This window comes from Sorex fumeus, unplaced genomic scaffold (genome assembly GCF_029834395.1).
Source record: "Sorex fumeus unplaced genomic scaffold, SorFum_2.1 ptg000098l, whole genome shotgun sequence".
NCBI lineage: Eukaryota > Metazoa > Chordata > Mammalia > Eulipotyphla > Soricidae > Sorex > Sorex fumeus.
This window is the reverse complement of record NW_026606155.1, coordinates 72,884,312-72,907,185: the sequence shown is the minus strand read 5'-3', so window position 1 is coordinate 72,907,185 and position 22,874 is coordinate 72,884,312. Positions and strand designations below refer to the sequence as shown.

The following is a 22,874-nucleotide window of genomic DNA, read 5'->3' as shown; positions in this document are numbered from 1 at the left end:
GTCAGTCACTAGGGCTAGTACTGAGAACAATGGTCTTTCAGAAGCTCTCCAAAATGCGCAGCCCAGTGAGCAGCAGTACCCCTTACGTGGTGAGATTTTTCTTTTGTTTATTTTTGAGGACATAAAGGGGAAGGTGTGTGGGTGTTGGAAGACTTTCTAACAGTTCTCAAAGTTGCTGCGAGTGTCAACATGGTCTCTGCCTCTCAGTGGGCAGTTTCAAATGACAGGAGTTCATGATTACAAGATTCTAGGAAAATCAAATTTCTAAGTTTTCTTCTCTTGAGGGGAGAGAGACTAGAGCAATGAAAAGAAGGAGGGAAACAGAATCATGTTGTAGTTGATTGCAGTCTGATTGATGTTGGGCAAATTACATCTGAGGAAAAAGAATTGAGCTTCATTTTCCCTTTAAATCATTTTCACTTGAAATTCAGAATTATCTACAGTGTTAGAATGAAATCTCCCAGCCTGTGCCTTTGGGAGTCTTAGGAAAGAAGGAAGGAGATAAAACTGATGTTTAGCCTTTTTACTGGCACCTGACCCACCCTACCCGATGATGCTCCATTTATTTCTCCAGTTTTCTCTTCCTGCCCCGATGGAGTGTAATATAATGATGTGAAGCTCAGGGAGGGTAAGTGAGAATTTCAAATCAAGCCCTTAATCCTTAAAGTTTTGACAGCAAATAATGGCCCTACACTACCCTCATTCCTTTTTGCCTGACACTAGCCTTAGATTCTTGCATTTTAGCGATGAGATGGAATAATTCACACAGTCTTTAAGTTCTATTTCACATGATTACTATATACCCTCCTGAGGCTTATATCTGGATCTAGAGTCAAGAGAAATTACAAAACAAAAATAAGCAATCCAAAGTGAACGGCAGCTTCTCTGACCTGCGTCTCTGACACCCCGCACCACTGGGCTCCCCCGCCAGCTACCAATTTCTTGTTCAACCCTCGGGTCCTTAGAAAGCCTTTCACTGAGTTCAGGGAATTAGAAAGTAGATTCGTTATTATGGTAAGACAGTCTGAGTGATGGGGAGAAATTGGGTTTCTAATCAAAAAGCAGTTTTTGCAGCCCAAGAGAAAGGAACCAGAATATGAGAACAAGACCTGTGTCTAAACCCAGGTCTGCCTAACATTCATTATAGGAAATGTCAGTGTTCCTCACCCCAGCTCGCCTCCCCAGCCATTGTGTTCTTCCTGGAGAGGCCTCTCAATAAACCGGGAGTTAAGTGTTCTATCTTAGAAGCAGCTATCAGTCACCTGTCACCCTCTTCTCCTGCTCTGACTCAGCTCTCCCATTGTAATGCAAGAGATTTCATGCTTGCATTCTTATCCAGCAGGTCAACTATTATTAGCTTCAAAGGGAATGGAGACTTGTGCACCAGGGGCCCCGATCTCATCAAGGGCAGCTTTGTAGTTCTCTGAGCTTTGGGGTCCCTAGACAGGGAGCCAGGCTGGAGAGACAGAACACAGATGTTCTAGCCCCAGGCTGGTTACGTGTAAGGTGGCATCACAGCGTGCTCCTGGGACACCCGACAGATGTTTTTTGGAGCTGGCACCAAACTCTTCGTGGAGCCGCGTGAGTGGATTTTCCCCCCTATATTTTTAGGGATAAGCTGTATTCTGGGACAGGGTTTCCATCCAATTTTCAAGACTTGAGAAAGTCTAAGTAGGAGCTGGAGTGGTACAAAAGTGGATTGGGCCCACGTGAAGACATCATTAGGTTGAGTCACAGAAGCAGCTCTATAATATAACTCCTTTTATTTTTTAATATAATCCTATTTCCACTTATTTCTCAACTCTTCAAAGAAGCTTTGAACACACAAAGAAATTTAGAGTTATACTAAGAGCATATAGATGCTGGAGAGCAAATGGCAAAATTCCTTTGGCCCAAATTCTCTGGAAAGTTACTTCATTGGGATACACAACTCTCTGGTCAATCAGGCAAACATTCGTGCCTTGTTATCAAATGTCCTTCAGTTTGGAAAATTCAGGAGAGGTGGGCAACGTGGTCAGAGTAATCAGGTTGAACAAACTTAAATGTTCAAGTTAGAGTCCATCTTGGTAGAGATCCTTGAAATTATGACTGGTTTTTGTTAGCAATGTCGCCATTCTTCAGGAACCACTATGTATCTCACTGTGAATCTAAAACAGAGATGATTTCTGAGTTTCTAAATTAAGAAAGATGGTTGAAGAATGGTCAACACTTCTTTTTATATTGTTCACCAGCACATAATTGTAAATGTGGATTGGTACCTGTAAAAAGAGTAATCCAAAAATAAACAATTGTTCCCAACCAAAAAAGTAATTTTGAATCACAAGTTAAAATGTAGTTACAGGGGCTGGAGCGATAGCACAGCGGGTAGGGCATTTGCCTTACAAGCGGCCAACTCAGGTTCAATTCACAGCATCTCATATGGTCCCCTGAGCACTGCCAGAGGTAATTCCTGAGTGCAGAGCCAGGAGTAACCCCTGTGCATCTCCAGATGTGACCCAAAAAGAAAAAAAAAGTAATTACATCTGTGGGCCAAGAAGGAAAGCTGGAAGGTCTCAGACAATACACAATTAAGCTTTTAATTTAAATTTTGGACTACCACGGTGCAAATCTTCTGTGACTTTGAATTTTGGTTAATATCAAATATAAAGTAGACAGGATTTCATATGGCAACAACTGTATTTAAAGTATTTTTTTAAGTTTTTATTCAGTGTGATAGATTTTTTTGTTTTGTCATTATATGCCCCCCCAATGGATTCAATAAGATGCTTTACTTTTATACAGTTCTCTAAAACAGATAGCCATTGACTGTTAAAGATGGTCTAAGAAAAATGTTTCACCCAATCAATGCACAATGTTAGATCTGAAAAGCTGACTTTTCTGATCCAATAATCAATATCATAAATGTGTAAACTTCTTTAGACATCTGTCTTGTCAACTATGTTATGTTGTTCAAATTATTGGAGCCAGGTCTCTCTAGTCCAAAGTGCTCATTGACAACTGCCTTTGAATTCATCTTTTAAAACCTCAGGCAAGTCTTAATTATCCAACACTGGGTCATACTTTTAAAGTAACCCAGGAGATAAAATTGTTCTGTTTTTGTATTTTAATGGACTTTACAAGTTTAAATGCTCTTGAAAATCAGACAGACTGCATTTCACCAAAGTTAGTTTAGTGAACAAAAAATTAAGAAAGGTGAGAGAGCAAAACCGGTGGTTTTCAAGCCGTTACTGCTAGGGTTATCAGCATCTGTTATCAGTGGCTTCAGCAATGCCAGGAAGAAAAACAATCTGCCTGTTTTCTCAGACAGACTAAAAGCAGGTTCCAGGCGAGTGCTTTGAAAAATCCACAACCCATCTCTCGTCTAGTACTAAAGTCAAAAATATAAAGAACCAGATTCTTAGGAATGAGTCTTCTGCTTATGTGACTAGACTAGAGTCCAGTCTTTTAGCTGAGCTCCCTGACAGAAATAATTGAAGAATTACGATGGTGGTTGTGAAGGGACTTCTCTGAATAGCTGGTTCCTAGGAAAGCCCCAAGGAACTTAAAAAGTGGCAGTCAGCAGAAACTTCCTGACAAGCAACTGTTCCCTATCAACTTGATAGAATCCACTGATATGATGATAGCTCTGCTACTCTAGGCTACACAAGAGAAACCCAGATTCAAATTTAGAGTTAGAAATATAACTGCATTTATTTACTCAAATGCGGCCACATGATATCTTATTATCTCATTCTTGCTTTGGACAACCTGGCAGTCCACCGAATGCAACCTGCCCACATGGCATAGTCTGTCAAACTCCCCGTGGCATACACATTATGCCAAATACCAGTAACAATGATGGGTCTCATTCTCCTAACCCTGAAAGAGCCTTGAATATGGCACTTTAAAATCTCAGGGCTAGGATGAAGGAGACATTACTGAGGCCTGCTCGAGGCAATCGACGAACAACAGGATGATTGTGATCGTGATCGTGATTTACTCATTACCAGGACTTTTTGTTTACTTTACATCTTGACTGTAGATCTAAATCATTTCTTTCTATAAGTATTAGAAGCACACTGGAATTCAACATTTGGGAGTGCAAGGTTGGACCACACATGGCAGGGCTTAGGACTTACTCAGGGATCACTCCTGGCAATGTCCAGGTGCCAAGGATCCAAACCCTGGTCAGCTGCATGAAGACACAACTGCACTATCTCTCTGGCCCTTGACATATTTTTATTTTGATATCAGGAAGCCAAACTCAAGTACATTTTAGATCCCAAAACCCATAATTACAGAATCATTGTGTTGAAAGTCAGCAGTTAAGCCTATAATTAGAAAAAGTTCAGATCACCCATTGACAGATTGGTTGCCTTTCCTAACTTAAAGCATTTTCAGGAGTCTTTCCTTAGTAGTTACCTAACAAGAGCAAAACTCCATAGACAACAACACATCACAATTCAGAAAGTTCTATAAGTCACAAGGGGAAAGATTCATTCTAACTCCCTTAACATTTTACGACTTCTGGTTTTTAGGTCAGAAAAAAAGATGGAAATGCAGGGAAGCAGATAAATGACAGTCCAAGGAACCAAGCCAGGAGGAGACCCAATTATTGTGACTAAGAGTCCACAATTACACTGGGAATAAAATAAAAACAAATGAGCTTATAGTCCTGTCTATAAGGACTTCTGAGAATAATAGCTGCTATTCTCTGGTTAAAACTCCAGTGAAACTATGAGGTAGACCTTACAAAAGAATAGGTATTAACCTAAATGCAAAGATATGTACCCACTTAATTTTAGTGGGTCCCTTCCAGTCCATAAGTCAAACATGACATCCTAAAGTGATGCCTCTACCACCCTCTTTGCCTGAACAAGTTGGATAGTCCTTCTCACACCCTCAATTCTCTCCAAGCCTGAACACTGATCTCCCACCAAGAACTCATATTTTTAAAACAAGCCAAGTGAAGCAGAAAAATATTCAACCTAACCTCAGTTACCCTGAGGATTGATTAATAAAACAGACCTCATTGAAAGTCAGATGATCCAGAAACTTTCTATAGTTTTTTTTCCCATCTCTGTCCCAGCCACATCTCTTAGCAGCTACTATTTGTGAGTGGAACGAACTGTCTTTCATTTTTGTTTCCCCTGGCCATCCTCTCTTGGAGATGCAAGCAAGTGCAAGTTCCTAATAGAATGCAGGATTGTACTATTTGGCTTCAAAGAACCCAAGCAAAACAACGTTGCTTAACTCCTATATTTTGTAGGTAAGCATCTCACTAATTGATTGTATTTGCAGAACAACAACCTCCTGCCAAACCATCTGTTTTTGTCATGAGAAATGGAACGAATGTCGCTTGTCTGGTGAAGGATTTCTATCCCAAGACTGTAAATATTAGGCTCCAGTCATCCAATGTGATAAAAGAATATGACCCGTCTGTCGTCCTCTCTCCCAGCGGGAAGTACAGTGCTGTGAAACTTGGTCAGTATAAAGATTCAGATTCAGTGACCTGTTCTGTTCAACATGACAATAAGATCGTGAATTCCACTGACTTTGAACCAAAGACAAATTCTTTAGGTAGGTCACATCTAACCTCAAAGTACTGGAGTTTGGGCTGGGGGGGTGGGGATGGTAAGTTGTGGGGAAGAAGAGTTCAAAGTATAAAGTATAAGTTCTTAACAAGAAATAATGCTAAAACACATACACACAACAAGAAGACTAAAGTCCAACTATAAACTGTCATTGGCAACTGAAATCTGCATCCCTGAGCTGAATCTGATACTATTTTCCTATTTTATCCCCATCTCTTTCTGTCAACCACTTCTTACATTAATGATTATCCTATCACTATACCCTGAGATTGCAAATCTTTGTGTAGTCTACTCTAGTGTAAATGAAAAAGAAAAAAAAAGAAGAAGCTTATCATGGGGTTAACAATTCTATTTCTAACTACAGATGAGAAATTTGCCTGAATGTTGGTCTCATGGTAGAATGTAAAAATGCAGGATTGTATGTTGACTGTGTAAATAGCTGCATGACCTTACCCAAGAACTCTGATCTTCAATTTACTTGCCTGAAGTCTCCTCCTGTTTTAAACCTTGAAGTAAATCCCTGAGCCTCTGGTTTACCACATCACTCTGAATGCTTCTCTTTGTTCCAGATACTGTTCCAGATACTGTTTCGGATAATAGTCCAGATAGTATCCCAGATAATGTAAAACCAACCGGATCTGATAACACAAACCATGTTTCTGTGAGCATCCGTAAACTTAAAGGTTAGTTGAAATCAAAACCAAATCTATAAATGTCATATTGGACCAAAAAAAACTCCTTTATTAAATGAAAATAAAAACTATATCAGAATCTAGTTTGCTCCTTTGAACTCCCAGCAGAGCCAGCCTGGCTACAAGCATGGTTTTCCAAAACTTGCCTGGCCAGTCTGAACAGCAGCCTTACGTCTCTAAAGGGACCTCACTGGGTTTGCAGCTCAGGAAAAATAATGATGATGATGATGATGATGATGATGATGATAATGATAGTGATGATGATGGTGATGATGATAATGATAATGATGATGGTGATGATGATGGTGATGATGATGGTGATGATGATAATGATGATGATAGAGATGATGATGGTGATGATGATGATGATGATGATGATGATGAAGAAGAAGAAGACTCAGGAATGGCGAGTGCTGCACTGTGGGCCTAGTTGCTGGAAGTCTCTTAGTCTCTTGCTGAAACCACCATCTTCACTCTTGTCGATTGCAGTTCACCCCGAGAAGGTGAACATGATGTCTCTCTCAGTGCTGGGGCTCCGGATCCTATTTGTCAAAAGTGTCGCCATCAATATTCTCTTGACTGCCAAGCTATGCTTCTTTTAAGGTAAGAATTAGCAGTTATGGGTCAAAGAAATGAAGCAAAGAGCTAATGTACATCTTTTGCTTGTGGAAAACTTGGGTTCAATCCTTAGCATGGCAAAATTCCCCCAAACACTGTAAGGAGTACCTCCCCCACCAAAATAAAATTAACATTTTTTAAATTCTTATTTCCACCAAAACTATGTAATCTATGTAAGGTAAAGGTAAAGGCCCTCCCGTTGATCGTCGATTTGCTCGAGCGGGCCCAGTAACGTCTCCATTGGAGACTTTGTTGTTACTGTGTCTGGCATATCGAATACTCTCGGTAGCTTGCCGGGCTCTCCGAGAGGGGCGGAGGAATCGAACTCGGGTCGGCCATGTTGGCTGCGTGCAAGGCGAACGCCCTACCCGCTGTGCTAACTTTTGAAATCATAAGAGACCAAGAAATATCAGGAATAAATGAACACATTACAAATAAATAAGAGGGCCCATCTAGTTATTCTGCATAACACTTCTCATCCCACAGCTACTGTTATCCTTTTATTTCAAGCAGACTTGAAATTTATAATGTAGTATAATGTCACACTATTCAATAAGTTCCACCTCCACCCTGAGCTGAAAAATTGGTGCTTAAATAAGAAGAAACTGTTTTCTTTGCTATATTGTTTATCTGCCTACAAGAGGTGAGTTATTTGCAAGAGCATTGGTTTGAAAAAAAAAGAACCCTCATCTAAAGAATATTCAGGAGGATGGGCAAGAGAAATAACACAGGGTTTAATGTGCTTGCTTCAATGTAGCCAGCCCTAGCTCTGCATGTTCTTCCAATCACTTCCAGGAGCAATCTCTGAGCATAGAGGCAGAAATAGCCCCTGAGCAATGCCAGGTGTGGCCTAAAAACAAACAAACAAAAAGAATATTCAGGGGGAGTAGAATCTTCCTTTGTCTAGACAAAGGGGACACCAGCTCCTAGTCCTTAATCAAAAGAGTTGTAGACCAGCTTATCTCTAGGATGAAACTATGCCCTCATTCATAAGAGCCCACTATTGAAACTCAAAATATGTACAAAATTGGGGGTAAGAAGTTAATTATTTGCCTGTTACTTTTATTCTCTCTTAAGTCACGTTAGACATAAAATTTTAGCTATTTGGTCTACAAAGACCCTAATAAAACTCAGTGCCAGTTCCTGATCTAGAAATAACCCTATACTGATAGACTGTTGGATTGATCTAACCCAGCCTGCAAGCACACCAGGTCATTCCTGAGCAGTGGTCCTGCTGTTATTTTACCAACTGTCCCAAGAATACAGGCAGCGCAGCTACACAAAAATATTACAACATAGAAGTCTCAAGATCTGACTTAAGTCCAGTCACCAATTTACTGTTACCTTGGCCAAATTGCTGGACATCTCTGGGCTTGGGCTTTACATCTCTAAAGCAACATAGTTAAAAATGATTGAAAAAGAGCAAATGGTTTTATGACTTGTCCGAACATTGCTAAATTGATACCAACTGGCAAAGCTTATTGCCATGTGTTTAATGTGCCGTGATACACTTCAGATGTCTGCCATGGCAAAAACCATCCCAGATGGCATGACCACCATGATTCCTTCCAGAACTGATAGTCTAGGATTACCCAGAAACTCTGACAGAATGCCCTTCCTTACTCACAGACTGACCTATGGCATAAGGAGGTCTCTCTGGAAGAACCAGAAGTCTGCAGAAGTGCTATCTCCTAGGCTTCAACTTCCGGCTGATTCAAGTCCACCTCTTCTAGTCTGGCTTCAATGGCTGCTAACCAAGTCAACTTCTCTCTGAAGGCAACAAGCTCAACTCATCCTCCATCCGAATATAAATTCAAATGCCTTGCGAATGTAGGCTTTGTACCGAATTGCTTCATATGCTGCTTTTAAAAGGGATGTAAAAGGGATATATTCATATCATGTGCTTTTATAAATGTAAAGGACTTTTTAAAAATTTCTAAACTGAAGACTGAAAAGACATTTTGTTTCTTTGATTTTGTTTGCGCCATAAGTAGGAAGTATGTCCCGCTGGTTTCTATCTACATTCTCTGAGAGGAAAACAGACCCTGAATAATGAAGAAAGATAACCTCTACCCAAGTAGGAAAAGTTCGGCTAACCCAGGCACTAGGTTTGCCCAAAATTCTGCCATTCCTTTTTATTGGCTTGTCCTACCTGAGTTTACTTCAGGTACCACTAGAGACATTGTATGATGAGGTGGGGTCCAGAGTTGCTGAAGTCACAAAAACATTTTCTTCTTTTCTAGTACTTTACTACTAAATCACCCTTGACTTCCTTAATACCATAATCCAGATAAACAACAGGGGTTTCTAAAATCTCATCTAAAATGCTCTTCAAGCTATTAGCAGAGATCAGAGTGAATCAGAGTGTAAAAAAATAGGGCCTTCTTTCTAGTGACTGATTTAACCAACATATACTGACCCCCACATCTGAGTTCCAGGCAGTGTGCTGAGGGTGCAAAGAGGTGTAAGATATGGGCCTTGCCCATTGGACAGTCAGGCTTGGGCCCGCAGTGACGAAACTTGTTGGGCCTCACGGGATGGGAAGGGGAGGGGGGGCCGGGCCTGTCCTCCCCACCCCAAGGAGACCCCAAGTCATCGCCCATGAACGGCCTCTCTGGCTCCTCATCAAGCTGCTCAACGGCCATGATCCCAGAGACTCAGGAGCAGATCTTGAAACCCAGTGGCTTTTGGCAGAAATCCCTCCAGATTTAAGTGTTAAAATTTCGGAATTTCAAAACCACATAGCCCTACTGCAGCCACATGACATCATATGTTATTCATAACTAGCAATAGAACACAAATTGTCTATTGTTGCCTTTTCAGCAGATCTGAGTGTTGGGGTAAAATCTCAAATAATGGTGGGTCTGGTGTTGAAATAGTGAATGTGATCAAAGTAGAGAGAGAGTAATGTGGAAATCATCTGCCCCACAGGCAGGGGAAGGGTGTGGGATGGGGGTATACTGGGACTTTTGGTGGTGGAGAATGGGCACTGGTGAAGGTACGGGTGTTTCATTGTATGACTGAGACTTAGACCCAAAAGCTTTGTAACTGCTCTCACGGTGATTCAATAAATAAAATTATAAAAAATGGGGGGGGAAAAGTAAGGTGGAGTTCATGCACAATTCAATCAGCTAATCAGTGGCTGAATAAATAGCAGTACTCCTACAAAAAAAAAGATATGGGCCTTGCTTTCAAGCAACTCACTGTGCATGTGAATTTTGGGAGGGAGGTACAGGAATGAGTCAGGGGAATTGCCCATAAGAACAGTATCTTGAGTTCAGAGCGATGGTACAGCAGGTGGGGCACTTGCCTTGCACACAACAGACATTCATTCTATTACCGACATCCTATATGGTCCCCTGAGAACTGCCAGGAGTAATCTCTGAGTGCATGAGCCAGGAGTAACCCCTGTGCATAGCCGGGTGTGACCCAAAAACGCCAAAAAAAAAAAAAAGACCAAACTGAGCTTATAGGTCACGCCACAGCTTCCTGAGTCCCCAGCCTGCGGGTCTCCTTCAGCCCAACACCCAGCTCTAGGTTTCCTGCTCTTGCTGCTGCTGCCACATCAGGATCAGTGGCGTGGCCCCCGTGTGGTCTCCCTGCTCTGCTTCTCCCCCCTCAGCAAGGCCACAGCTTTTCTAGGGACACCTAGTCAGGTAGCAGAGCCCTAGCAACCCCATGTTGTGGTTTTCTCAGTTTCTGTGTGGGTTATCAAGCGGGAGCTGATAGGGTTAGCAGTGAAAGAGAAACCATGAGCAATAAATTCCCCTGCCATTGCCATGGGCGAACTTCCCTTCATGTCTTCTCCATCCAAACCCAAATGGGAGGTTCAGTGATTTCCAATACTGTTAATGATGCCTTCCCATGCACATAATTGCAACACCACACTCCTCACTAGTGTACCCAAGGGATTGTGCATTTTTAAAGGGAGAAAGTTATATTTCTTTATTCCACAAATATTTATTGACTGTCTATTATGTGACCAACATAATCACAGGGGCTGGGGACATATCAGAGAAAATAAAAACAAACAGCAGTGGCATTTCTGTGGAAGTGTGTGTGGAGGTCATGAGAGAGAGGAATAATAAACATGTATAAATGAGATGATTTCAGATAGTAATGTGAGGGGAAGCAAGATAAAGATGTAATTGAGGGCAATTCTGGGTAGCTGGGGAGCTGATTGGAGGCAGCAGCACTGTAGGTGTTTAGGGGACTCTTGATAGGTAAAGCCAAGACCATCCAGGGAAAAATTAGTCCAAGATTCCACACAACATCAACATTGAAGGCATTAAGGTAGCCTATTGCAAACACGTTCATACCTGTTACCTAGGGTCACCAGACCATGTTTCTCTGAAGTTGCTAAAAACAAAAAGATCATATTGCACTTTTCAGCTGGGTACAAAAACATTCCTCCCTTAGGCAGAGGAGATAGTACAGCATCTAGGGCATACACCTAGCAAGTTGCCAACCTGGGTTTGATTCCCAGTGCACTGAGCATTACCAGGCATACCCCTGGAGGCCTTTGAGCACCAATGGGATGGCTCTGGTGTTCCCTGGCTGCAGAGAGCCTGGTAGCACTGAACTTAGGCACAGTTGACTGTCACCTGAGAGGCCTCTGAGCCCCATGCATCACCACTTGGGAGACCCCCAAAATATAATTCCTCCTAAAAAGGTATGTACCTTATTCAAAGTCGGTTTCAGGACCATTGCTGGGGAAAGAACCAAATTATCAAAACATGCCTGCCCCGAGCTTCTTCTACATAAGCATACAGCTCCCCCCCCCCAAATAATGGCAAGAGTTGGAAGACTACACTGAACTTCAGGGTATACAATTGAGCCACCCTCTTACCCACTTTGATGATCCGAAAATAGGGTTCCGCACACTTCAAGGACATGAACTTTCCCACCCAGAGGAGCACCCAGAAAAGATTTAAGGAGATCCAGATGGGACAGTGGCTCCCTTCTGGTCTGGGGGCATCATACTGAGGGTGAGAGTATGCCAGAGCCTCAACCTGCAGCTTATCAATTAAGCCCATGCTGCCCAGAAGGTTCTAGGCTTGTCGCATCCCTCAGCCAAGGCTACTGGCTTCCTCTCCTGGGTTCATTCCAGCCACTCCATGTTGACTGCTCTTCACCCCCTCTCCTGGAGCCCAGAAAAGCTGCGACCCAAAGTCTCTGCTGCTGAAACCTCCTAGGTACAGTGCAGAGAAAGGCCTGGACAAGCCAGGCCACACACACACAGCTCTACCATGCATCTGTTCACTGCTTGGACCTCAGAGTGTGTACTAAAGAATAACCTCTACAGCATCTCCTGTCTCTGAAAATCCAGCCAATACTCCACTCCTTGACTAGTGGTCTCATGACAGAGAATTCAACAGAAGTGAAGTAGGGGAGGAGGACAGCTTCGGAGGCGGTGCTCTATTTTGACTTGTATCATTGACTGCCCCCAAGGAGAATACTCTCCTCAGGAGTCACTATGGAGCTCCAAAGTCCAAGAGATTTTGAAGCTAGAATTCTGGGGTTCACAGGCAGCTTTCTGGAGTTTCTCGATACACTTCCAGGAAAGAAAAATGTTTTCTATATAAAGTAAGTATAATGGAGCTATCAATAAGTATCCAGGAAAAATAAAGTGGCTACAAGGGGAAAAAAAGACTCAGAAAAGATATGACAGGGAAATTTTTTTAAAGTAAAAGACTTTGTGTTCAACATGAATCCTTTTAAAAAGTTGCATCAAAGTAACATTTCATAGGTCTTTAGTATTTATTTATTCCTTTTGGAGGGGATGGGGTACAGTGCTGGGGAGAAACCCTAGGGACTCCCACCTCAGAAGCATACACCCCACAGCTTCGGGCCAGCTAGGCTCTGGGTGTGGGTGTTATAAACCACAACTTTATATGCTACACTGTGTCCACCACTAAAAACCATTGACTCCTTTTCCAGGATTTACCAACATTTTCGTTTGCTGCCCCAAGAGGGAGCAGAGTTTGTGTGCAGAGGACCCCTTACTCTGCATCCCATTTGACTCTTGAAAGAGAAACAGACAGTTCCCAGGGACTGGCAAAGAATGGAGAGCACAGAGACACGCTGAGGGCCTCTCCATGGACTGGCCTCCTCTGCGCCTTTCCACTACCTCATGACCTATCATTGGCAGGGTACCCTGTCCTGGGGACCCAGCTCCCTCCTGAGAGCAGGGTCATCCCTCACAAAGCCACATGGAGTCTCCCCAGAGAATCTCTGCTCCACTGGGAACCAGGGTGCACCCTGCACATGACTACGTGACAAAGGTGACTCCGCGGACACCACAGGGCCCCTCTAAAGGTCATGAATAGGAGCACCAGGACTAGGAAGAAGGGCACAGTGTCCAAGGACGTGGGCAGCCCCAACAGGGAGCAGGGTTTGTGTGCAGACTTCCTGGGCACCTGTTTCACCGTGGTAGCTGAGGGCACAGTAGTAAGTTGCACTGTCTTCAGTCTGTGCTAAGGATATCACCAAGTGGAAAGTTTTTTTTCTGTTATCATGTTGCACAGAAAATCGACCCTGAGTAAAATGTGCATCAAAGGAGTAACTGTTATCCTTGTAAAAGATGAACTGAAAGGAATGGTCTGGGTGTATTCGATACCAAAACAAGTCTGGATTACTGTGATCTGTGGTGTAAGTGCAAAACAGCACCACCCGGCCGCCTTGTACCACTGACTGGACCTGGAATTTCTGGTTCACTGAGTTACACTCTGTGCCCTGGCCTGCAAAGAGAAAAACGTGAGAAAATTGTGATGTCCCGACACCAATAGGCTCTGGCCTATTGCCATCTACACAGGCCCACCCAGGATAAGCCCAGGAAGCAGAGGCAGGAGAGGGGTGCAGAGCTGAAAGGCAGAGAAAAGTTAGGAGAGCCAGAATGACAAAGAAAGAGGTGAGCAGACTTGGAAAGTCAGGTGTGGGAAAATGTGATGACAGAGGGAGAGGAAGTGAATATACTTACAGAAACACAGAAGGCCAAAGCCCACAAGGAGAAGCATCTTCTTCTCGCATGGGGGCAGAGTGCACAGAATAGAACAAGGCTCCTGAATCATTCGAGAACACCTCAGGCTTCTGACAGAAGGGAGGGAAACGAAGAGAGACGGGCCACCCTGAGCATCATGTGACTGAAGGAGCAAAAGCTTCCAGCCCAGAAACTGTTGTTGTCACCATTATTATTCTCCTCCAGTCACCTTGAATTGAGACTTCAGAAAAACACTATAAACATCACTTTAAAACAACAACAACAACCAAAAAAAAAAAAAGCAGAACTAGAAACTGCAAATGCAAAATCACCTGTTTAAACATCAGAGGATTCTAAAATGGCTGGCTACCCATTTGAAATCTGTGTCCATATGCTCAGATCACAGGGTGGGTGTCCGGAAACCCTGACTTTGAACAGCACTTGAACACCCAGTACCTAGGTGAGCAGTGCAAACTTGGAGGCAGGGATCGAGTGCCTTAGTCTCTCCTCCATACAAAGAGCCAGGGAAGAGGATTGGACCGCTGGATTCTACAGTCACGCCTGGACTGAATCTAGAACTCCTTTGTCAGGGCACACCCTGATCCTGCAGTCTCCCTGCACCACATGTACCATGACTGTGCAAATCTCTATAACCCTTCACAGCACACACCTGCTTCCAATCACCTAATTCTTCCCCATAGCAAATGTGGGATTTGCTTGGAGTGGGCTCAAGCTTGCTCAGGTGTGATCCGAGGGTGGAGCCTGGTGAAGCTGGAGTTCCTGCAGCCACATGACATACAAATATTGCTTCCATATGAGCCAGCATGTGACAACAGCTAGGAGGCATTCCCCTGAAAAATAGGCTAACTGCCCCCAAATTTGAGAATGTTTCTTTTTTTTTTAATTTTTATTAGTGAGACATCATGAGGTACAGTTGTAGACTTACAAATTTTTGTGCTTGGGTTTCAATTATACAATGATCAAATACCCATCCCTCCACCTGTGCCCATTTCCCACCACCACGGATCCCAGTATCCCTCCCACCCCCCCAGCCCCCACCATCCCACCCTGCCTCTGTGGCAGGGCATTCCCTTTTGTTCTCTCTCTGTTATTGGGTGTTGTGGTTTGCAAAAGAGGCAATGGGTGACAATCATGTTTGGTCTATAGTCTACTTTCAGCATGCTTCTCCCATCCTGGGAGGATCCTCCCAACACCCTTTATTTGAGAATGTTTCTGAGAGTATTTCTAGAAGTTCCTTTGTGTGACTTCACCCTCCAATTAATCCAATTAATCACTAAGTCCTGTCAGTACCACGAACTCTATCTCCAGTCCATCCACTAAGGGTCTCCAGTCACCACCGGCCCCAGCTCTTGCAAATACCATTACCTCTTCTCATATGTAACCATTGCAACAACCCCCTGATTGGTGCCCAGGCTTATGCCTGTGTCCCTGGGTAGGCTCCATACCAGCCTTTATACAACATAAACAAGAGAATGCCAGCTCCTTCCTTGAGCCTGGATCTCCCTGCAGACAATCTGTCACTAGTTCCTCTCCAGCTCCTGCAACACTTCCTCGCTCTCCCGTTCCCCATCAGCTGCTCTGCGCTTCCTTCTGGTCTTCTGCTGCCTTTGCTCTTTTAGCAGCCTGAAGCTCGAGCCCCAGTTTTCTACTAATCTAACTGGGAAAACCGGCTCCCCCTGCCCACTCTGAGTCAATCAGCTCCCCAGCCACCCAGAATTGCCCTCAATTACATCTTTATCTTGCTTCCCCTCACATCACTATCTGAAATCATCTGATTTATACATGTTTATTATTCCTCTCTCTCATCTCCTCCAAACACACTTCCACAGAAACTCCACTGCTGTTTGTTTTTATTTTCTCTGATACATTCCCTAGCCCCTGTTATTATGTTGGTCACATAATAGACAGTCAATAAATATTTGTGGAATAAAGAAATATAACTTTCTCCCTTTAAAAATGTATAATCCCTTGGGTACACTAGTGAAGAGTGTGGTGTTGCAATAATGGGCATAGGAAGCTATCATTAACAGTACTGGAAATCACAGAACATCAAACAGAATTTTAAAAGTTTCTAAAAATTGATTGAAGTAAAAAATTAAATTTAAATTTAAATGCATCATCCCCACACAAAGGAGAAAGAAGAATCTCTTTAACAAACGGTGGTGGGAAAACTGGACAACCATATGCCAAAGAATAAAACTAGAGTACTCTCTAACCCCACAAAAATTAATTCAGAATGGAGAAACAGTACAGTGTTTAGGGAAGTTGCCTTGCACTCAGAGAACTTGGGTTCAATCCCAGGCACCCGAGATGGTCCCCCAAACTTGCCAGGAGTGATCCCTGAATGCAGAGCCAGAAGTAAGCCCTGAGCACCATCTGAGGTGATCCAAAAACAAAAACAAACGAAAAAAATAAGTAAACAGGAGTGATCCTGACTGCAGAGCCTGGGCACTGCTGGGCGTAGCTCCCAAACCAATAAAAAAGAATTCGAATTTCACTGGTTGGGCCTCTTATATTTTACCTGGTAACCCTGGACAGAGAGAAACACAATAGGGAAGTTCAGCAGTGCAAAGTCTCATGACAACCCTGAAGTCCCCTCAGATGTGGGAGAGGAAGGTTCAGTAACCCCATTTCTAAATTGTGGGGCTCTGTCCCGTCTGGCACTGCCACCTGCTGGAAAGCATCTTACCCCCTCGCCCCCACGCTACCAGAGCGCATCCCAGTGCTTCCCTGACAATACTAACCACCCTTTCTATCTCTATAAAGCTGAACACATTAAATTTTTTAATTTGATGGGGGAAAAGTAAGGTCAGGTGAGCTGAGCCCACTGCAGCTCCAGCAATAACTTGCCATGTGACCTTCAACATGCCTAACCCTGTCAAGTCTCAGTTTCTCCATCTGTAAAATGTAGAGAATTAATAATGATAGCTTTGGGGGTTGGGGATGTGACACAGCGGTAGAGGCTCACAGGGGGCCCACATGTGCGAGGCCCTGGGATTCACAGCACCAACATAAGAACAAAAATTACTTTTTCATGGGATGGTTGAAAAATGAAATGAGTAACACGTGCAATTCAGCCAGCCACACTGAGCTGATATGTGAGGTTTCTGCCACTGTTGTTGTTTTTACTGAACAGACTGAAGAGTACATTCCTAAGAGCCTGACTCTCTTCAAATATGCTCAGAGAAAAGACACTAAGTCTGAAAGTTAAGGTTGTGGCTGGGGATGTGGTTCGGCAGTTAAGCATATGCCTCGCATGTGTGAGGCCCTGGATTCCTTCCCTGCCGCACCCAGCCCCTGTCCCCCCCACCCCTGTGTCAAAAACACTTAAGCTGTGAAATCTAGCACAACACATACTGCACGCCCTGTAGCACTGTCCTCCAGTTGCTCATCCATTTGCTCGACCAGGCACCAGTAACGTCTCCATTGTGAAACTTGTTACTATTTTTGGCATATCCGATATGTCATGGGGAGCTTGCCAGGCTCTGCCCTACAGGCAGAATACTCTCGGTAGCTTGTCCAGCTCTCTGAGAGAGGCAGAGGAATCGAACCCAGGTCAGCCGTGTGCAAGGCAAACACCTTACCCGCTGCGCTATCGCTCCAGTCCCACCCCCCGAAAAGGTTCTGAAATCTAGTACAACCCGTATTGTACAAGTCACTGGCAACAGCAAATAAAAAGCCACTCACACTTAACCTATCAGTGCCACAAGAATGTCCTATAGTTCTATGCAACCCCAAGACTCAAGCTCTTTCTCCACCCCCCCCCATCCGGAGCACTGGGAGCTTTGAAAAGTGAGTCTGCTCACCCACTGTTTCAATGTTTTCAAAAAGTTGCGTTAGAGACCACAATGGAACATCAAGTGGGCTCCGAAGAGTTGGAAGCAGAGTCTCATGATTTAATGACCTAATATAGACCTTGAATGTCTGTACCCCAGACATTCCTTTCATTTAGCTTGAATGAGCAACAACCCGTAGACCAGGAACCTGTTCTGGGCCGCCTTTCATTAATTTCAGACTTCTTGGTGAAGGGGGCCCTCCAAGCAGCTGGGAGTCCCAAGGATTTGCTGAGTCTCGCCTCTCTGCTGGGCTCCCATGCACAAGGGAATAATCAAAATAATCACCCCTCCCATCTCCCACCCCATGCTCCCCTTTGAGGTGTGACTGTTTTTGACCTCACAGCGCCCTCTGCTGTCTAATTAGCTCATCTCCATAAATAGGTCATTCTGGACGTGGGAAAGAAAATAGGTCAGAGGAGGAAAAGATTTCTTTGTTCAAAACTTAAGTCAAAGCTGCTGCTTCTGCTCCCATTCCCCTTTCAACCCAGAAACTGCACCTGTCCTCTGTGGGCCCCGCAGGGTCTTTCTCCCCAGTCTTCAGAGAGAACTTCTTGCCTCTGAGGATGTGAACTGGCAACTCAAAGGCTAAAGGAGCATTTTCCAGATTTTAAAAAAAAAAGTCTAAGGCAACCGTAGATGCCATAGGGAAATTTCTTTGTGTGGATCTATACAGATAATCTCTTTCTGATAAAAGAATAGAGACGTGATTAAAAGAGAGAAGCTTGAGAACATCTGAGTGTGTGCTCATAGAGCTAGTGGGCAAGAGAAATGGTATCGGCATCACCTTCCTCTTGGACACAGGGTATTCCAGGATTCCCAGCACAGACTGGGTCAATGGGTAGCAAGAAGCCTTCCAGGAGGGACCAACAACCTGAAGATGTCTTTTGCCACCACTACCGCCCCCAATCCCATAGGAGCAACACAGGATCACCCAGGACCTCTGTGTTGCAAAGGGATCTTGTTGAAGACTCTTTGAACAGGAACGGATATGAAGACCCATACCATGGATTCATGCCCGGTACCCCTTCTGTGTTTGAAGAAAAACAGTGAAAAGAAGAGCTATTCAATGGCATTGCTGCTGCCAGCTTTGGAGCAATATGTGCAAGAACAGGTGAGTGACCCCCTGGATAAGGGAGACTGTGTGGAACCTGGCCTGGCTCTTGCCAATCAGATGCCTGGCACTGCCTGGGTTTTCCCTGCAAATGGCACAGGGAGGGCAGGTCGATTATTTCCCAATTACCAGAAGTTAGCAGTTGGTAGTGGCTATTCGAAATCCAGATAGGGAGGACTGTGAGGCCACATCGAGACTCAGAGGGGAAGAGTGATGAGTCAATTAGCAGTGGCTGCCATGGGAGCTGGAGCAGGAGGTAACACCACACCGTTTTGCATCTGCCACCCTGCTCTAGATGTCATTCCTGCGATGCACCCTGCAGAGAAAAAATAATCAGCCCCAACTCTCTGTTGGATTATCCTTTTGGTAAAGGGCAACGTTTTAAAATCTCAATCTTTCCCTCAGCTTCCCTGGGACCGCATGGGCCATTTCTTTCACCATCAATTGCTGTTGCCTGCAGCCTAAGAAATAAAATTTTTCCAATAAATTAAGATGCTTTCCTCTCCCTCTCTCTTTCTTTCTAAAATCATAAAGCATGTACCAAAGCCAAATATATCTCTCATACAGCTTATTCTCCATTTAACAGGGAGAATCTTACCTAGACTGACCAGGAGAACCACTGGGACAGAGATCATCTGGGAAGATTCTTGTTCTGGTGTGTGGGGGAACAGCTAGAGGCAGAATTGAGACTTGCATACCTTGGATTTGGGATCCCAAGGTCTCTGTCTACTTGCATGACCTTGAATACATTGTACAACTCAGGGTCTCAAGTTCTTCACATTTAAAATGAGGTTCCCTTCCAGAACTCACATTCTGGAGTGTTATATAAAGTTACAGATCTGACTTGAGTGCATCCTTAGTTTATATTCCCTTGTGCATGTTGCTTAAACTCCTCATTTCCCAGCAAGGGGAAAAAAGCAAAGCTTGCCTCTTCATTGGGAGGTTGCAAAATCTCTTGATACAATATATGTGACTCATTAGAGCCTGGAGGTTCATGCCCAGATGCCAACTTGGAATACAAATTATTATTTCATCTAGGAGAGAGAAAATGCTGAGAACAGTCTTTGGGGAAGGGGGAGAAAAAACACACATCAATTTGGCACACATGCCAGAAAAAAGAAGACGACGACTATGCTTAGTATGATAATATTTTGTTATCTTGTTTGTCATCTGTATCTTTAAAATCTGCTCTGCTCTCTCTATCTTATTCTAAAAGAGGGAAGAGGGACAAACCTTTCCCAAGAAAGATGAGATACCTGTGATGGAAAGGGAGACACGGCAGCCTAGGGCAGAAGAGAAGAGTCAGCAATGCACCCCCTCTCAGTTGCGCCAATGCAGCTGGTTATTGTAAAGGTCTTTGCTCCTGTGTGAACCAGAAAGGAAACTGACATTTGGAACCACGGCCACAGGCATCATGAAACTCAGCAAGTAATATCTGGCAGAATTAATCTTCATTCATCTGAAAATTGTCAGAGAGCGCCAATGTTCCTTAAGGAATAGGAAAAAAAAAGAGGCATGTTGAAGTCAAGAATTATTTATTAAATGGTGATAGTTTTCTTTTTCAGGCATCCTCTGGGTCTGTTTCTGGGGAGATTAGTGTTGTGGCCCTAAAGGCAGAAGGGGCTTTTCCCACAGGTTCAGATGGCATGAACTGAGACAACAGATATGCCTTTAAGACCCAATCATGGTTACCTGGAAGCCCGAGTAAGTAGCTTAGTTTCAGAGATTGTACACAATAGCATGGATAATCTATAACGCCAGGTAGTCAAAGATGTGGCTTTATGATCGGTTTTAGTCTGGATTCCATTATTTTGGAGGAAGTTTATCTCCCCAATTATATGTTTTCTTGAGCTGATCAGGAGAATCTACAGGGGCAAAGCTTTCCAGAAGCATACGTTTCTGAAATTAGGCTCCCAGCAGTCAACAGAGAAGAAGTGGCACCTTTTGTCTTTCCAATCATAAAAGAAGTGCCTGGCTTCTGATGTGTGCTTGATGCCCATTAGGGTCTCTTTCCCTCCCTGCAGGTCAAAGCCAGTGGGGAACCGCGAGGCAGTTCTTTCTGCACAACAGGGTGGGTAACCAGAAATGGCCCACCTGCTAGGTGTTTAGGAGCTGCGGGTCTCCATGGTCAGTGTGACCAGAGGAGAAGAAAAAAAACTGGACCATCCTAACGTGATTGATAACTCTCTTATCAAGTCCTGGACTGCATTGGTAGGATAAGGCTATTTCTAACCTTGCCCATAGACCTTGCCCCCTCCCCTAAATGCACTAGAATCATATATGAGAAGAGGAAGTCACAACCTTGCTCTCAGGGGTTACTTTTGGTAAAGGGTCCAGGCACTGTGTGCAGAGCTGTGAAACCCCAATATTGAAGTCTCAATGTAAGTGGGGTGAGTACCTCCATTTCACACACAATGTTCAGAATCCCTCATGAGCTGACCAGGGCACTAGAAAGCTGAGCAGATGCTCTAGGCCATCAGATGAATTCCCGGATCCCAATGGGAAATGGCTATAAAAAATCAAACCACCTTTCCTGTGGGTAAACCAGAGCCCGTCGTTTATGTAAAGGCGCCAGCCCCAGGGGAAGGAAGAAAATAGGAAATTTGCATTTGGAACAGGGATTTAAGTGAGAGTGAGACTTAGAAAGTACCAACTTTAAACCAAACGTATCTGTTTATTTGGGTTGGCTTTTGAATTATCTAGAAGTCCCAAAGATAGAACCCATCTCCCTGAGGATTTGATTCCCAAATTCTGAATTGACTTCTAAAACAATCAACTGTTAAGGCAGATGGCAGGTTGGAAAATCCTATTTCCCAATGTAATAATAGAAAGGTACTTTTCTTTTGTTTTTTTATTTGCCTTATTTTGTTTAGGAAATGGAAGTAAGATTAGATACCCTGGGGAAGCGGTGAGGAGTAGAAGGGACATTTGCAAAACACTTTTTTAATAAATAAGATCCAGAGAATCAAATCAAAGACTGTGCATTCGGAAGGTTCTTAAGGATCACCTAACTCATCTCTAATCTTAAAAACAAGGCCAGCGAAACCCAAAGAGGTTTTGAATCTATTTAGTTTTATGCTACTGGGCCTGGCCCATGACAAAGTGAAGAGTTCAGATACTGACCTGACCAGAAAAACCCAAGAGATTGGAAACACTGTGGTCCTTGGCCATTTGTACCCAAATAGTCTACCCAAAACTGAGTGAGCTCAAACAGAATTTCAGAGTTTCAGAGGGAGAGAAAGTCATTACATGTCGAATGTGGAGATAGGGGAAGATAGACGTAGAGCAATGAGACTAGGGGAAAGTTGTTACCATCTTGGTGTGAAGATGGAAAAGGCCAAAATGAAAATGTTGGTCTCTTCTTCAGACAATTACCTGTAAATTCTGCAGGCTAATTTCTTGGTCAGTGGGTTTATGTCTATGATAGACAGCATCAGCTAGGCAATTGCTTTGGACCATGGAATAGATTTACAAAATTGACTTGCTGGGCCTTCTGGTGTCTTAAAATGGCAATCCCATCTCTGGACATGCCTCTCAGCCCTGAAGCTCTGAACTACCAGAAATCCACCATCATTTATCCTGTCTTAGAGGCTTCACAAATGAAAGGAAATTCAAACTCTTCAAGGAAGCTCTGCAGACTTAGGTTCATACACCGATGCCATGGGTTTTTGCAAAGCCCCTTGACACAGTGTTCAACAAACTAGTGGTACTAAGATGAACTTTGGGAGGGGAACTCAGCTCATAGTGAATCCTGGTAAGTAGAAGAGAACATTCACCATTCTTCCTGAATATGATTTGAGTGTTGTTTGTTGTTTGATTTACATCAACTATTGGAAATGTGACTTCTCATCCTATCTCTGTTAATATTCAAGTCCTGCTTAAGTGCCCTTCCACATCCCCTGAAATAATCCAGCCATGAAAGTGCTCCATGCAGCTAGATGCTGCTTTTGCTATATTCTCACAAAATCACTTAACCCCCTTTCTCATCAAACTGCTTGGAGATCCTTCTGTTGCTCTCTAAGCCCTGCTGGTTGATGAGTGAGA

At 43.6% G+C, this 22,874-nt stretch overlaps 1 protein-coding gene and 1 gene segment (V, D, J or C); both read left to right on the top strand.

Moving 5' to 3' along the window:
• Nucleotides 1-22,874, top strand: part of LOC130041414 (M1-specific T cell receptor alpha chain-like) — a 474,927-nt gene that overhangs the window by 377,625 nt on the left and 74,428 nt on the right. The gene's annotated exons all lie outside the window — the stretch shown is intronic.
• Nucleotides 1,376-8,840, top strand: LOC130041415 (T cell receptor delta constant-like). The segment is given in 5 exon segments: nucleotides 1,376-1,581; nucleotides 5,281-5,559; nucleotides 6,143-6,256; nucleotides 6,755-6,868; nucleotides 8,513-8,840. Coding segments are annotated over 4 exon segments (546 nt in total).